At 41.9% G+C, this 18,081-nt stretch overlaps 1 protein-coding gene across 2 annotated transcripts in view; it reads right to left on the bottom strand.

Annotated features, from left to right (window-relative positions):
* Positions 1-13,930: 13,930 nt before the first annotated feature.
* Positions 13,931-18,081, bottom strand: part of LOC135709980 (pupal cuticle protein 27-like) — a 38,464-nt gene continuing 34,313 nt past the window's right edge. For both annotated transcript variants that reach the window (XM_065232435.1, XM_065232434.1), the window contains 2 exons: positions 14,708-14,963; positions 13,931-14,559 (listed from right to left, as the gene is read on the bottom strand). In XM_065232435.1, the coding sequence (XP_065088507.1) occupies positions 14,123-14,559; positions 14,708-14,963 (693 nt within the window). In that variant the 3' untranslated portion in view covers positions 13,931-14,122. The remainder of the gene's footprint in view (positions 14,560-14,707; positions 14,964-18,081) is intronic.

Below are 18,081 nucleotides of genomic sequence, written 5' to 3'. Positions count from 1 at the left end.
GAGTGCAATGCATCGCATACACTTCGGCAAATGAGAAATCCCGAAGTTTTGCAGTTGACTACACTCGGCTTTTTTACCAGAGCAAGAGCACGCTCACTGAAGCGATTCCGTTGCGCATTTTCCTTACACGCTAACTTGAAAGTAACCATTAATGGTTGAAAAAGACCCATTTTGAAGAAAAGTGGCTTAACTCATTATATGAGTAAATTTTTTACCCATTAATGAGTATCTGTTACCCATTAATGAGTAATTGTTAATCATTAATGGGTAACAGATACTCATTAATGGGTAAAATTGTTTAATGATTAATGAGTTAAGCCACTTTTCTTCAAAATGGGTCTTTTTTTACTCATTAATGAGTACTTTCAAGTTAGCGTGTACCTCATAACAGCTCAACCTGGTCTATTGGCGTTGACGGCGACTCTGTAGCTCTTTACTCCTATGGTAAAATCCGTAAGCAAACGTCAGACTGTGCGTTAAACATGGCGGACTTCGTACTATCCTTTCACTCCACCGAAAAATCCCATAAGAAACTGTCAATCTTTTCTAGAAGAGACAATATTTCGACGGTTTCAACGCCAATACAAGGTATGGAATTGTAGGCCTAAATGTATTGGTGCACTTCGTTTTCACTCGGCTTTCATTCCGCTTCGCACGATTCGTTTCTTTCGTTCACTCAATCACCCTTGTAGTGACGTCATAGTATTTGTTTCGATCGGCGCTTGCATAGGAAAATTAATATGGATTATAGAATTTATGTATGTTACTAAAATTGATGTATGGTCTGCCACTTAATGTTGAGATAATTGATTGATTATTGAATTATCACACTGTATACCATGAAAAAGCAACATGTTTTTGAGTGTTTGCCTCTTTTAAAGTAAGGAAATATCATAAAATAAAAATTGCAAGCTGATATTTCACGGCGACTTTACAAAAGAATACAATCAAGCTAAATCATCATGCAAAAATTACTAGGATTGTTTTTACTTCTTATTTCGCAAATTTCCTTTCGAGTGTTATGACGGCGTCACCTTCATCTCCCGCAAAGTTTACATTTTTCCCTCTACCAACACATACGTCAGGGCTAGATCTCCACACCTTGTATACACCGAAAATAGTTTTCATGTAGCTTCCATCGGAAACGCCCTTGATTTTCATCCATAATCAAAATTAATGGAATTCATCTGAATTTCATATAACATTTATGCGATCACATTAATTTTATATGATTTTTCATATGAATTTCATGGACCTCATAATATTCATGTGATTTTGTGGTGGGATTTGCTGCTATGTGATCACAGGAAAGCTATGTGAAAATCACATGGATTTCATCCATTAGATATGTGATAATTTTTTTGAGTGTACACCAGGTTGATAACAGCTGGCGCATTCATAGGCGGGAAATAGAAAGGTGACACAGTAGGAAGGTTAGATTGTTTACTAAAATGAACTATGCCCATTTTGTTGCCCATCATATTTTTTGCTATAAAAAATACTCCTCGTGTTTATTAGCAAAATTCACATCAAAGATTGATTAATTGCGTAGGAAATCAGTTTGGTACGGCATTTGTGACCAGCATACACCTTCCGGTCGTATGAAACAGGTGAAAAACTGATCTAATCCGCCCATAAATCTGAATAATCTGTATTTATACAGATTTTTTAGCAGTTTTTAAACCAAGAATCTGTATATACAGATATACAGATTTTTTGATTGAGTAAAAGTATATACAGATTTTTTTAGGTATGTCTTTAATTCAGCAAAATTTTTGCGTTAGTCTTACTTTCATTTTACCGTAACCTCATGAACTGGATTACCGGGGTGAAGTAATCGAGCACACACAACTGCATGACAGCACTGTACGTACATGCCAGTGGGTTTTTTAGGGGTATTGAGGTAGATACATATTCGTTATCTGCCTAAATCCAAAATTTCATCAATTTTGGTCCACTGGAACTATTTTAAATAAGTACGATTACATTGGCAAAAATCACCATCTTAGCGCCCCTTGGTGGGACTTTGTATGAGAGCGAGCTGTCAACGAATAGATTTAGTGTCAACGATCAAAAGTTTAAATCTTGATTTAAAATTCGAGATGAATGTCTACGCGATCGATTAAAATATCGTTGTGGTCAGAAAACGAAGCTCTATCAGATGATGTATACAAATCGGTATATTTTTCGAAGTTAAACAACCCAATTTCGTACAACACAAATTGCATATATGTACGTTGTTTTTTTGATAACTAATACTAGAATGATCTTATGGCGGTAAACACCAACTAATATTATCCTCGGTTTAAATTCCGATAACGAATGTTGGGTTGGTTTGGTATCGACGGTGCTATTAACCAATTCAATCTTAAACAAACATTTGGCAGATTTTCCAAACAGGAACGGTATTAAAAGTAAATCCAAGTTGAAGCTTAACGCTATTAATGTATTCGGCGCAAAATGTACTAACACGATTTGATGCAAAAGCGCACTTTTATGACCGATATCGCACTTCCAACACTTCTTTGTTCATTTTGGAGAGAAATACGCAATATTAAAACTATATAGATATTGATACAGATTTTTCAAAGAAGAAATACAGATGAAAAGATTTTTGTAAGCAAAAATACAGATTTGCTTTTGGCAATCCTGGTGCACGATAGGGAATGCTCCTGCTCTCCGTTCGAGCGTTTGTGCACGGCGAGCAACGAAAGTTTTTCTCCGCGTGCATCGTGTTTTCTTATCGGCGTGTGAGGCAACACATACACTTCGTAGGTACACGTGTGAGGAAAAGCCAAACCTGTTGATCAGTTTCGAACTATGAACCTTTGGATCTAAGCGCTTAATACAAAGGTGACACACAAGGAAGAAGTGTTAGTTTGTTTACTAAAATGAACTATGCCCATTTTGTTATGGCAAGTTTTGCTATAAGAAATGCTCCTCGTGTTTATTAGCGAAATTCACATCAAAGATTGATTAATTGCATAGGAAATCAGTTTGGCACTGTATTTGTGACCATCATACACCTTCTGGTTGTATGAAACAGGTCAAAAACTGTCCAAATCCGCCCATATTTTTTTTTTGTTTTGAATTTCTTTATGACAAAATAGTGAACTTTTCGTGAACATTAACGGCAAAGAACTCACCAATACTGAGAGACCATAGTTCACGGTGTATATTTGAGAAAATTTTGTTCTGGATAGTTGGCCGTGATTTTTAGTTCATGGTCCGTTCCCGTTTTCAGGAACGGATTTTTTCCGAGTGCGCACCTGTCATAAAACCATCTCACATTTGGATCCCCAATACAGAAGCCAACTCACTGATATAGCCTTCGATGAACTCAAATTGGTTTTATAAAAAAAACATCTCTTGGTCAGTTTCGCACAAAGAACCTTTGGATCCAAAATGCAGATGCTAGCCCACCGAACCAGCATTCGTGGAAAGCCTCTGCATATGTTTCGATTAATTGAACAGTATCTCACTTTTCGGCAGGTACTGAAAAAAATCTTATATTTAGAATACAAAAAAAAGCATACAGAGTAGAGGACGGGCCATACGTCTCATGCTAATGGTCTCGAGTGCAAATCTCTTTGTCCGGAGAGAAGTCCCCCATCCCATTTTCTTTTTTCTCTTTATAAGTACACTGTAGACTTTTTTACACAGTTTGTTTACGCGGTTTTTTACACGGTTTTTCGTGATTTACACGGTACGTTTTTAATGATTTCTCGGCAACGATACAACCTATCGACTTGATTTCAATCACATTATCCGTTTTAAGCTATAGGTAATCGAATTGCATACTTTAAAAAAAATCACAATTTTTGGTGTAAATACATAATTTTTTTAAATATGTCTATATGGGGCTATAATTATAAAATCTTTCACAGAAATATTCTATTTTTTGTTCAAACCCGTTCAAAACAGAAAGGTAAAGCGCTGGTTAATTAAATCAAAAACCCTATGTTTAGTAAAAAATTATTGGATAAAATATCTTGCAAATGTTATTTGATGACCAAAATCTGAGTAGGACTGACTTGCGATTGCATGTCATGCCTGGAAAATAACTGCAAGGCAGTCACAATGCCATGACGATGCTGCATTAGCTTAGCACAGTATTGAACAGTAGAAAGATACCATGGTCCCATAGCATGTTATTGAATGATTTTGGAATCGTTCCGCTATTTTCGGAACTATGACCGGAACACATTCCGGCGAGTATGGGTCTTGAGACTCACCATGCGATAAATCAATTCACATTAGAATTCGAAAAGAAGATCATTAAGAGTCTTGATGAGTAACCAGCACCATGGTGACCACACTCGGACATGTTCCGGGTATCCCCGGGGAAGTAGTAAAACCTGTTTAAATTAAAATCCATCATGCGACTCATCACATGAGAATTCAGACCCATAAACATTGGAGGTCATATTGAGGATCGTTAAAACTATATTGGCCATATTCGGACATGTTCCGGATACACTAGAGAAAGTGGACAGAATTTGTCTTGAGTCAAATCTCATAATGCGATACGTTGTCTAACATTCTTAATTCAATAGAAACAAGCCTAAAAACATAGCTGTGTCGTTGCTTTATAGTTTTTTTTTTTTTTTTTTTTTTTTTTTTATTAATCGTATTTTTTCTAATGGGACTGACTTGCGGCTACTTTTCGCTGTGGAACATTTTGTCTTGGTATTGTTTTTATTTTTTTTTTACAAAACACATTTTTCCAAATGCCTAGCTCACAAAACATATAAAGATAAACTAATTAGTGATTCTCTTTTCTTTTATTTTACGTCAATTTCTGATCCGCTATCTAGTGCCAATCACCGACGGACATTGATTGCCATCCATTGACAATCGAATGTGCAGGAAGGAAGCTTCCACACCTGCATAGGATATCGCACCCATTCAACACACATGGGCTGGGACCAACGGCTTTACTGCCTTTCCGAAGGAAGACGTGACCAGAGATTTTTATGCCTAAGAAAAATCCCACCAACCTCAGCTGGGATTGAACCCAGACCTATTGGGGTGAGAAAGCAGTCACGCTTACCATTACACCACTGGCACTGGCTTAAACTATTTAATGATGCTAACTCAAAATTGATAAAAAATACAGGTGGGATTGACTTGCGGTTACCGGCAGTTTATTCCTTGCTTATCCATTCTTACATTAGATATAAAGGAGTTTGTTTGTACGCGGCATATTACGCTAATTTCAAGGATTTATTTTAAAATAGACGTATCTAGGTTTGGTTAGGTATGTTTATTTAAAAGACTTTTAGCCAATGGCTGGTTCGTTTCTTACTTTTTTTTTTTTAATTCTTTATTTAAGAGATTTTTAGCCTTAGGCTAGTTCATCTCTAAGGTTCGTTTCTTACGTAAATCTATCGAAACTCTTAAATCCGCACACCCAGTTAGGGCGAGCTGAGAGTTTCGACAAACCGACTGTTTGAAAATTAATCGTTGAATTACAGAATTTAATTTTTCGACCCATCTGCGTTGTATAAGTGTAAGTGTTGGAAAATTGCCAACTTTTCGGGAAATTCCGCAATAATAATCCCGGGAATAAAACGACCGGTACTGGGGTTGATTTACTGTCCGGAAGATTATTATTATCCTAAAAAGAATATGCTTCATTTTAACAGTTATCTAGCAGTTAAACCAAGAACTAAATTATTTGCTTCTGTGTGTTATGCTGTTTTTTGTTTTAAACATATTTTCATGCATAAACTTACGTTTAGTCCCGTACTATGTGTTTCGTTTGCCTGATGGTATGTCTATACCTCTTCTTTGCCGTACTAATTCACCGTACTATAATAAATTTAGTTGTAAATAGTTGTATAAGTTCAGCGGTATTCAATTACCTTAAACAATGTAGTTTTAAGAATATTAGTTTTAGGTTGGAAATATACAATTCATTTATCATATGCTCTCCTGTCCAAAAACATATTAGATTAAGTAAATTTCACTTGATTTTATCATTAAGCCAATTACCTGATAATTTTAGAAATAAGCACTAAGGAATTTAGATATTTAGGATAATGTTTCAGTAGTAAATTAAGTAATTACTTTCTGCAATCTGTGTTCTTTCACTTTCCTTCTAATTTTTTGTCTAGATTATTTGTTTACTCATTCTCCTATCAATCCTGTTATCAGTCCAATTCCTCTCCCACTCTCCCATGTTTGTGCTGAATCATCTCTTCTGCCAAATCATTCCTCTATTCTACTCACCAATACCTGAGTACCAAACCTGTCATCGCTGCGAATATCTGTCACGCCTATTGCGCATCGCGACGTCATGCGCAATAGTCGAAACTGAGCTGCTGTCTGATCACAGTAGCGGCGCGCTGGCGTTGACACGCCAACACTCCCCCCTGGTACGTTGACCACCTGGTCAGCTTACTCCGCTTCGCGTCGCACGTCTAGAACAGCTAGTTTGGCAACCGGACGCTCGTAGATCCCGGTCGATGTCCTCACCGTTGCTGATCTGGGTTGGCCGTCTCGTCCAGGTTGAGTGCAGATTATTTTGCCTTTCGGCCAGCAGTTCCGTGGCATCTTCGGGTCCGCTATCACCACAACGTCGTTGACCTCAATCGGCTTCGTTTGTACGAACCACTTGGTACGCCGGGTTATCTCGGGCAAGTAGTCGCTTACCCAACGCTTCCAAAACCGGTTAGTTTGGGCTTGGGACAATCGCCAACTTTGTCGTGTAACTGCTCCGCTGTCATCAATGGTGCTGAGCGGCTTGACTCCATTGGAAGAGCCCAGAAGGAAGTGGTTGGGCGTCAAGGCTGGAGCTGAATCGTCATCGACAGGAACGTGCGTCAGTGGGCGGGAATTCACCGTGTTCTCGATTTCAGTCAGCAGGTTCCGTAAGACCTCGTCCGACAGCTTCCGTGCTGGTAGGATCGCCATTAGGTTCTTTTTGACGGAACCGATCAAGCGCTCCCAGCTACCGCCCATGTGTGGAGAAGAGGGAGGCAGGAACTCCCAGGTTGTTCCAGCATCCACGAACTCCCTCATCAGTTCATTTTGGTTGACTGATTCTTCAGCTTCCGTCATCTCCCGCTTTGCACCAATGAAATTGGTACCTCGATCGCTGTAGATCACCCGTGGTTTTCCTCGGCGGGAAATGAAGTTTCGCATCGCCATGATGCAAGAATCGGTGTTGAGGGAGTGAACGACCTCGATGTGAATTGCGCGAATTGTGAGGCAGGTAGCGAGCATTCCCCAGCGTTTCTCGACTCGTCGGCCTATGACGACCTCGTACGGACCGAAGTAATCAACGCCAACGTGGGTGAATGGGCGTTCGAAAGCTGCAAGTCGTGCAGCAGGCAGGTCAGCCATGATTGGTGGGCGCGGGATCACTCGGTCATTCTTACAGCGTTGGCAGTCACTTCGCACTTTTGTGTAGGTCATGCGTAGCTTCGGTATGCTGTATTTTTGTCGTATCTCATTTATCACGGTCTCGTGATTCTGATGGTGGTATTTTTGGTGGTAGTGTGCAACGATTAACTTGGTGGTGTGGTGGTCACGGGGGAGTATTTTGGGGTGTTTAGCATCTTCGGTTGCGTAGAAACAAGCGGCGATGCGGCCGCGCATCCTCAGGATTCCATTCTGATCCAGCCATGGCGTCTTCTGGTGTAGCGGACTTGATTTGGGGATCGGGGTTGATAGTTGATCCGAGCACTGTAGCGACTTCTGAAGCACTGCTATTTCTTCCGGATAGGCTTCCTGTTGTGCTACGCGAATGAGATAGGATTCGGCAGTGAGTATTTCGTGGTTGGTGAGAGGTCCGCTTACGATCGGTTGCTGGAGGCGCTTCAGTTTGCAGTTGGCAGGAAAACGATGAGCTAGAGCAACCACTTTCACAATCCGATTCCAGTCTGAGAAATCGCTTGAACAGACTATCGGTTCCGGGGCGATGAAGTGAGTTAATACGCTACGGCGAAGTTCGAGAACGGCTTCATTCGAGCTAGTATATGAGTCTGGCCAACCAGTTTCCGGGTGCTGCAGGAACTCGGGCCCGGTGAACCATCTCGTCTCTGAAGCCAAACTAGGAAGTCCTTTCCATTTCGTCCCATCATCTGCTACGTTTAAATCTGTAGGAACGTATCTCCATTCGTTCATCTCCGTGGTGTCCAGGATTTCGCTAACTCGGAACGCGACAAACTGGGAGTATCTTCGGTGGTCAGATTTGATCCAGCAAAGTACGTCCTGGGAATCCGACCAGTAGTGGCGACGAGAGATTCGGAATGACAGTGCATCTGATACGGATTGTGCTAGCCTGGCCCCAACCAATGCTGCTTGAAGTTCTAGTCTAGGTGTTGAGAGAAACTTCAACGGAGCGACTCTGGTCTTAGCTGCTACTAATCTGCATTCTACGACATCATCTTGAGCGAAGCGCAGGTAACAGGCCGCAGCAATTCCGTTATCTCCAGCGTCAACAAACGTATGTAGCTGGATGTCTTTACAATTGGGAGAGGTTCGTGCACGGTAGCATCGAGGAATGCTGACTCGTTCAACCTGCGGGAGCACTTGCAGCCATGTTTGCCACTTGTCGAACAGCGCATCGTCGATTGCATCATCCCAGTCTATACCGGAACGCCAGACGTCTTGAAGTAGCACCTTAAGGTACATGAGGAAATGTGCGATCAGTCCGAGCGGATCAAACATAGACATAAGAACGCGTAACATTTCTCTCTTGGTTGGATGTCGTTGACCTTTCAATAGCGCTTCTCCATAGCGAGTCCATCCGACCTTGTAGGTAAAGGTATCTGAATCAGTACACCACCACATTCCGAGCACTTTCTCGGTGGCTAGCTCCAGCGACAGATCGAGGTTCTTCTCATCTGTATGTTCTTCTTGCAGATCCCGCACAACGCGTTTCGAGTTGCTTATCCAGTTGCGCATCTCGAATCCAGCTTTCGAGTGCACCTTTTTCACCTGTTGCGCAAGTTGAAATGCCTCATCTTCCGTCTCAACGCTTACCAGCATATCGTCGACGTAATGCCGCTTCTGGATGACTTCAACTGCTGCTGGGTATGCTGCTTTGAATCGTTCCGCGTTTATATTCTTGACGAACTGAGCGCTGCTAGGGGAACAACAGGCTCCGAAGGTCATCACCTGCAAGATGTAGACCACGATGTTACCTTCCTCGTCATACCAGAAGAATCGCTGGCAATGCTGGTCTTCCGAGCGCATGAGGACTTGTAAAAACATCTCACGCACATCTCCAGTGAGCGCAATTTTGCCTTCCCGGAACTGGATGAGGATAGCGAGCAGTGCGCAAAGCTGATCAGGACCTTTTAATAGAGCCGAATTTAACGATACTCCATACGCAGAGGCAGCAGCGTCCCATACAATTCGGATTTTTCCCGGTTTATTGATGTTGACAACCGGAAAAGTCGGCAAATACCAGACCCGATGGAATGGTTGCTTCAGCTCCTCATTGGTGAGTCTTCTAGCGTATCCTTTCATGACGAAATCGGCGATTTTCAAATTGAGCGGTTCAGCGAGCTTTGGATCTTTGTCCATCCGTTTCTTGAGACACTGGAGCCGGCGCAGAGCCATAGGGCGACTATCCGGCAGTCGAATATTGTCATATCGCCATAGCAAGCCGGTTTCGTAGCGGTCACCCTTGATAACGGTGCGAGATTCAAGCAGGGTTTGGGCTCGTTCATCTTCTGCGGACATGAGTGCTATCTTCGGTTGCGCAATTCCCAAGCTGTCGATTGTGAAGTATTCTTTGATCGCCTTGTGTAGATCCTCATCCATTTGTGATTCGCATGGGCACATATGGAACACTGAGTGCACTAGGTTTGGAACATCGTCTTGGTTTCCTCCTCCACAAATCGTCCAACCTAGTCGGGTCTTCACAGCGATCGGCTGCTCACGTGTTCCCTCTCGGCTCTTTAGGACCAGGCTTAGGTGTTGATCCTTCATACCGATCAGAATTCTCGGGCGAACATTTTCATACGAGGTGATCGGCAAATCCTTGAGATGAGGATACAGTTTGCCGAGTTCCTCTACATTGAGCGTTTGTGATGGAAGCAGAAGCTCATCTACTGTGCGCACGCCGTTCAAGGTATACCTCTTGGTGGGGCAATGTGTTGCTGCCACGTCCAGACTTACGGCTTTTGAGTTGATTTCTCGTCGTTGCGCTCCACCCGTCCAGTGCAAACACAGTGGTTTTTTCTCCCCATCAAGCTGCAACTCCTTGGCTAAATCTTTATCTAGAAGTGTGAGCGCTGATCCGTCATCCAGAAAGGCGAACGTCTTGATCGAACCGTATTTTCCTTGAAGTACTACCGGCAGGTAGCGGAATAGAACCTGACTGGATGTAACCTGATGAGTATGGCATCCGTGTCCCGACGTACTTGTTCCTGGTTGAGCAGGATCACTGCGCTGTGTTGTAGGTTTGTTCGTGGTATTGGGTGCTGTATCCTTGAACGGTGACATGTTCTTCTGATCGTTGTGTAGCAACTCGTGGTGTTTTAGCTCGCACCCGTTCTTCCCACACAGCTTGGCTTGACATCCTCCATTGTGTCGACGCAAACATCTCCGACAGAGGCCGAGGTCTCGCACTGTAGCCCAGCGTGAGTCACGAGAGAACTCTATGAAGTTCTTGCATTTGGCGATCCACTTGCAGGTTCCCTTGCATACTGGGCAGCTATCGTGAACTACTTTCAATCTGGATGACGATGTGGTGCGGGGATCCGATACAGGTTCTTCTGAGTGTGCGTTGACAAAGGAATTCCCTTTCTTATTTCCACGAACATCGCTTCGAACTGGTTTGGGGTCGAAGCTGGTGTTTGGAACAATCACTGCGCTGGCGGCTTCCGCTAGAGAATAGAGCCAGGTGCTGAACCACGGAAGATTGACCGTTGGAAGCGTTTGCCTATATTGAGCCCAATTCAACTTGATAGAAGGCGGCAGCTTGTTGACGAGTTGATGAAGAAATGTTACGTTGTAAAGATGCTCCTCCAGACCACACGCGTCTACTGTCGCACAGAAGTTTTCTACGTTGACTGCAAAGTCCACGAGCGTTTCCAATTTATCCTCCTTCAGCGCTGGGAGCGAGTTGATCTTGGTAATCATCGAGTTGACAATAACTTCAGGCTGCCCGAACAGCATCTTTAGCGTCGACATAACTCCGTTAACATTGGCAGGATGCATCAGTCGACATCTCACCGCTTCGTACGCTCGACCTTTCAAGCTTCGCTGCAACCTAGCTATATTTTCCTCGTCGGTAAACCCACACATCGCTGTCGTGCTGTCGAAGGTAGAGCGGAAAAGCGGCCATTCCTCAGGATTTCCAGAGAACACCGGCAGATCCTTCGATATAGCTTGTCGAGCTGCTAATTGCTTTCGAGTAAGCATACATGGATCCAATGCATCCTCGTCACGATCGTGAAGACGGCTCGATCGCCTTGGAGGAAAACTTTGATAGTTCTGTGGTGTATCCTGTACCAGAATTGGGGCTGGCACCCGTGAATCCGGATTAGGAACAAATCTTGAATACGAAGGAATCGGATCTGGTTGTGAATATCGTGGAACGGGTTCTGGCCGTAGATTTATTGGCGTCGGGGCTGGAACTGATCGTGACGGTTCTGGATGTCGACGATAACGAGTAGGTTCTGAATGCAAACGCTCTGGGTTCGGCGCCAAACCTGAAGACCTATGATCCGATATTCTTTGTGAAATAGCAGGAATCGGAACTGACGGTGGGCAATTCTGATCCGGAGCAGGCCTTGACGATCCCTCTGGTGAGATCCAACGTGGAGATCTAAGATTCGAAGCCGGCCTTGGACGATCTGGAACCAGAAATGATTTTGCTGGATTCTGAACCGGCCGTTGGTTTTTCGGAGTTGGTTCTGGATGCTTTACGGAAAGCGATTTCAAAGACTCCGTCCATGGGAATGGTTCCGGAGGATCAGGCTCTGAACTTCCAGAAAGCGTACCGTGACTGCTGCTTTGGTTGCTTCCGAGTTGGGAAACCGTAGGATATCTCAATTGCTTCCTGCTTGAATGGCTATCAGGATCAAACTGACTCTCCAAATCCGGATCCTGCTCTAGATCTAAAAGCTCTTCCTGTTGATTGCTGGAAGATGCCACCCAGTCCTTCATCCGATTTAAAGCTACGCTGCTGACTGAGCTAGTTTCACTTATAGCCTCCTCCATCAGCTGATATTTTTGCTCCAAATAGGCCCTCTCCTTTCTCGCTTCTTCCGCTGCAATCGCTCGTTGAAGTTCTGCTTCACGCAGCTCAATTATCCTCAAGTCCTCGAGCTTCTGGAGCTTTAGCTTCGCAAGGGCTTGCGAGGAGCGACTCGATGCTATAGAGGTTGTTTTCGACGGTTTGATCGATGGGTTTATCTTCTTACTCCTCGTATCCCACTGTAGAGTTGTGATGGACGGAACTGGATCGACAGCGACTTCTGCTTGACTCGAGTTGGTAGCATCGACGGGATCGGACGACTGCTTTTTATTACCACCACCTTCATGAGGACGAACTGCTTCAGAAGTTGAACTTGTTGCCTGGACACCTTTCGCTGTTTCGCATTTGGTACATCTCCAGGTATAATTCTCAACCTCCTGCGTGACTCCGACACATCCGAAGTGATGCCATTTCAGGCAATCGTCGCATCTCACCATCTCGTCCGTATCTTCTCCTCGGCACACCTGACATGTATGACCGGGATGGGACTCCTCCGGATCCTCCATGACCACCGTTTGCACACCACCATTTGCACTACTTTTTACCACATCACTTGACTTGCCCGACCGTTTTGATCGCAAAGACCGATTCGACATAACCGCGGTTTATTCGTAAATAAACGATAATAATAATATGTTGGAAAATTGCCAACTTTTCGGGAAATTCCGCAATAATAATCCCGGGAATAAAACGACCGGTACTGGGGTTGATTTACTGTCCGGAAGATTATTATTATCCTAAAAAGAATATGCTTCATTTTAACAGTTATCTAGCAGTTAAACCAAGAACTAAATTATTTGCTTCTGTGTGTTATGCTGTTTTTTGTTTTAAACATATTTTCATGCATAAACTTACGTTTAGTCCCGTACTATGTGTTTCGTTTGCCTGATGGTATGTCTATACCTCTTCTTTGCCGTACTAATTCACCGTACTATAATAAATTTAGTTGTAAATAGTTGTATAAGTTCAGCGGTATTCAATTACCTTAAACAATGTAGTTTTAAGAATATTAGTTTTAGGTTGGAAATATACAATTCATTTATCATATGCTCTCCTGTCCAAAAACATATTAGATTAAGTAAATTTCACTTGATTTTATCATTAAGCCAATTACCTGATAATTTTAGAAATAAGCACTAAGGAATTTAGATATTTAGGATAATGTTTCAGTAGTAAATTAAGTAATTACTTTCTGCAATCTGTGTTCTTTCACTTTCCTTCTAATTTTTTGTCTAGATTATTTGTTTACTCATTCTCCTATCAATCCTGTTATCAGTCCAATTCCTCTCCCACTCTCCCATGTTTGTGCTGAATCATCTCTTCTGCCAAATCATTCCTCTATTCTACTCACCAATACCTGAGTACCAAACCTGTCATCGCTGCGAATATCTGTCACGCCTATTGCGCATCGCGACGTCATGCGCAATAGTCGAAACTGAGCTGCTGTCTGATCACAGTAGCGGCGCGCTGGCGTTGACACGCCAACAGTAAGAATAATAATAGCATGGCGTATTATTAAGATAGGTTATTTCTTTATTTGCGATAGATATGTCACGCGATGATCAATTCTATCTCGTGCTAGTGAAAAAAAAACTGTTGACATTCATCTGAAATGGATTTTCTCAATTTCACAAAAACGCAGTTTTTATTACGATTATAATAAATGTATTCTATCCTGATAAGGACGTACCCTGAAAACTCATCTAAAAAAAGTAGAGAAATATCTTGCTAGCACAGAATACACAATAGTAAATACATGACTCTTCTATTGTCACAAATCTACATTGGATTGGTTTCTCAACGCATCGAGCAACAACAGTAAAGCTCTTGGCATACACGGCAAGTTGACTTAGGGACACACACACACGCATACACATACTATTAACTACTTAACTGGTTTTAACCGGTGTAGCTTAGCGAATAAGATCCAGTATTGATGTCCACCTTGGCATTCGGGTGCCAGTATTCTGAACGCTGTTGGGGTGCGGCTGGCTGATAGTACTGCGGCTGTGCCTGTGCTTGTGGCTGTGGCTGGAATCGATGCTGTGGCTGCTGGTAGGTTGGAGCCACTGGAGCTTGAATTGGGGCCGGAGCAACGTTGTTCTGATAGTACTGCTGTGGCGCGGAGTTGTACTGAACCGGAGCTGGACGAGGCTGATACGCAGGAGCTGGACGAGGCTGATACGCGGGAGCTGAAGCTGGCTTGGAATTGTATCGCGAGTCCTTGTAGTAGACGCTTGGGTCTTCACGGTATTGCCCATCATCTTCCTCGTTTAGTCCCAAAGCTGGGTAGTTGTTGTTGTTTAGAGTTGGTGGAGGAACGTTGATGTCAGTACCTGTGAAAAATTGGAAACCGTTAATGTCTGCTGGAAAGGTTTTTCGGAGTCATTCCATCATAACCACTTAGCATTTGGATATGACAAGATTTATTTAATATCACCATGTGATTTGAGGTGGAATATCACTCCCTTTTTTTCTACATACCGGTTGGTTCAAATCCACGCTTGCTGGCACCGTATTCAATCTCACGCTGCTTTCCACTATCATCGACGTAGCCGTATTTGCCCTGTACCTCACCGTTAGGGTATTTGGTTTCAATTTTGAAAGAACCATCCGCCGCTTCGTAGCCATAGCTATAGCTTCCGTCCTCGTTGTGTCGGTTGATTTGCTTCAGGATGGGCACCGGCGTGGTGTAATCATTCTGCGCTGCGATTACTGTCACAAGCGCGGACAGTATGAGCTGTTGAGTGGAAAAGGGATTGAGAGTAAGAAAAACAACCGATTAGTCAAGTTTTCAATTAAGACGACAACTATTCCACTTGGGTGCTGTGATATTCCTCGAGAGTTTGTGAACAAAGAGAAATATTTGCTTTTAATTTATTTCACCAAAGTATCCAGACGAGATGAAAGTGGAATTGAAGCTCTAACAGAGTGACTTCCAGGAATGCATTAAATGTTTCATTTTCCAGAAAACCCAATTCGTCCATCCTAAAGCTGTTGCTTTTATTATGATTCTCACGTTCCCAGCCGGAGAAAAGAAAAACTCATTTGCTGTCGGTTCAAATCATCGTACACAGGTGTATTGGATTACTAGCGTTTGGCACCAAAAACACACGATGCTTTCCGGCAGCGAAACACAAAGCCTTGGGCCAAATCTCGCGTCCGTGTTCATCCAAAATTTGCATTTTAATTTAAGAAATTAGCATGTTTTAAATTTTCACGAGTGAACACGCCACCGGTTTCGACACGTGTGCTATTTTATAAATATAAGTGGTTGTAATATGGCTGCACTCACGATTTTGCTTTCGAGATAAATACACAGCTACTGCGTTGAAACACGGCCGGGTATTAAAAACGGCATTAAAAAAAGGTTTTCGGGAAATCAAGTGTAGCTGGTACTATTCATATGCAGATTTGTGCTGGGTTACATGAGCTATATTCATGATCAAAAAGTACGTTAAATGGTTAAAATTCTTTGTAGATCTTGCAAGAAGCATTGGAGACAGATGTACGATTCACAATGGATGTATGCTTTGCTGTGCTGTGTGGTTAAATGTATGATTTGTACCGAACAAAAATTCGGTAAAACTTACCGAAGTTGGCAATCATTTTTAAGTGTGTAAGTTGCATACAAAGGGTTGAAATAAAATGTTGATGTGTATCTTAAATTGTGGATACCTGAACAACATTGAAGGGGGGAAGTTTTTGTTAGTTGTACAGGGCTAAATATGTTTGTCTTATCCTACACTTTAACTTTCTTTCCACGTGCAGCACAAAGAGGTCTAAGTCTAAGTCTTTTTTAACCCGGTTTTTATAAACGGTTTGCGCTGCTAAGTCACAATTTACACGGTCGATTTTTAAAGATTTTTCGATAACAATACAACCTATCGACTTGAATCGAATCATATTTTCCGTTTCAAGCCATAAGGTAATCGAATTAAAAATCACAACTGCGTGGTGGAAATACAGAAATTAAAAAAAAACTCTATAGGACCTAAACCTCTATGATTTAATTACGAAAGGCATCAAAATACAATTTTTTTTTTTTCAAATATATTTTAGCATGTGAAAAATAAAAACCTTGGTAGGTTTTTTAAGGTCCATATCCCCCATGTAAAAAAAACCTGAGTGGAAATACTTTTGTCCACAGAGTTAAAACACAAAATTATATAAACTTGTCAAATTTTTTGGATAGCGATTAAAGTCAAACTAATAAATCTTAATTTTTACTAAATGGGTTTTAGCCAAACTTGAAGCAAAGAAGTCTAGCATGGGCCTAACAGCGATGATCGATTCTCTTCATCGATTTTATTATAATTAGGACATGCTCAGCATTGAAAGAAATCAATAACATTTTTAATACTCTCAAATATACTCAGGATCTTTGATCTTAACGTTCACAAGGCTCAATGAAGTCTTATTTAATATTGAATACCACAACTGTAAAAATGTAGCTTTAAAATTTCTAAAGAATGAGCTTTGCAATTGTACGAATTACCCATAAACATTTTGCAAATGATCCATAAAACATTCAGCAAAGAACCTTAAACTAAAGAAAGTGATCGATAGAAAATCAAGCACACTTAAAAATATAAACGTAGTCCTGTATTGTCGCGGAGCGTTATGGTTCTGAGGTGCTCGATGTCCCTGGAGGGATCGTTTTTGCTTACTGAGCAGAAAATCATGGGTTTAATCCCAAACTCTCCATCATGACTCTTAAAATTCATGATCACTAAATAAAATGAATAGGGGAAATGGCTCTAAAGTTGGCCTACGGATCTAATATTGGGCCCATCGCTAAAAATCTGCTATTTATCAATTTTATCTTGATGAATGCGTCATCTTATAGGTACTTATGGATATTTTTGGTCGCTATTGAAAATTTAATCGTTTGCTGAATTTATGTACGGGCCCAAATTAAGGGCATTTAGGCCGACATTACAAACATTTCCCGTATGTTCTTTCAATAGCCGGTTATCGAGAGATTAAATAAACAACAAATAAACAAAACATACTTTTGGTTGCATCGCCAATTTGAGGTTAATACTAACCGAATACCCCACTCAACCCTCCAACTCCGTAACACTTATGAGGGTGTCGCTTAGTCGGTGGCCTCTCGTTAAGTAAGTACTACATCAACATTTCCTTCCCTATCCCTAGTTATGGTTAAGATGGGCGTGGCCGGGAATAGCGACAGTCATGCTTCTTTTTTTTTTATAATTACTTTATTTGTACAGGCTCAATCGAATAAACTTTACAGAGCCGAGTTATCCTTTGCGTTATACATTATTGCTGTCTTAAATTTAAAGTTAAAGGAACTGGACCGAGTACTCGCGGTTGTCTCGAGGTTAGTGGAGATTTACAATTTTTTGGATGGGAAAAGGGAGAGGGAGGTTTGAAATGTGGTTTACGATACAACTATTTAATTAATCCTAAAGCATGAAATTATTTCTATTCATCTTGAAAACAAACATTAATTAAAAAACACCCCACACGTACAAAATACAAACTAAACACAAGGTTAATCAAACTTACAATCTAAGGTTAATATCCTTAAAGTAAACATATATGAGTTTCATAAACTCCAGATCGCGTCTAGCCAAAATATCCCGAACTGGAACATTAGGTTGTCTACCTCGAGCCCGAAGGGAATCATAAAAATGTGATCTGACTCCACGATACTCCGCACAAGACCAAAGGATGTGATCAGCGTCCTGGTAACCTTGTCCACATTCACAGAGATTGCTGTCTCCCAACCCCACACGGAACAAGTGAGCGTTTAGACAATAGTGATTGGACATGAGACGAGACATCACGCGTATGAAGTCTCGACTCAAGTCCAACCCTTTGAACCATGC

This window comes from Ochlerotatus camptorhynchus, unplaced genomic scaffold (assembly GCF_037179485.1).
Source record: "Ochlerotatus camptorhynchus isolate MF236.1 unplaced genomic scaffold, CSIRO-AGI_Acam_v1.1 ptg000369l, whole genome shotgun sequence".
In the NCBI taxonomy this organism is placed as follows: Eukaryota; Metazoa; Arthropoda; class Insecta; order Diptera; family Culicidae; genus Ochlerotatus; species Ochlerotatus camptorhynchus.
This window is presented reverse-complemented; position numbering and strand designations above follow the sequence as displayed.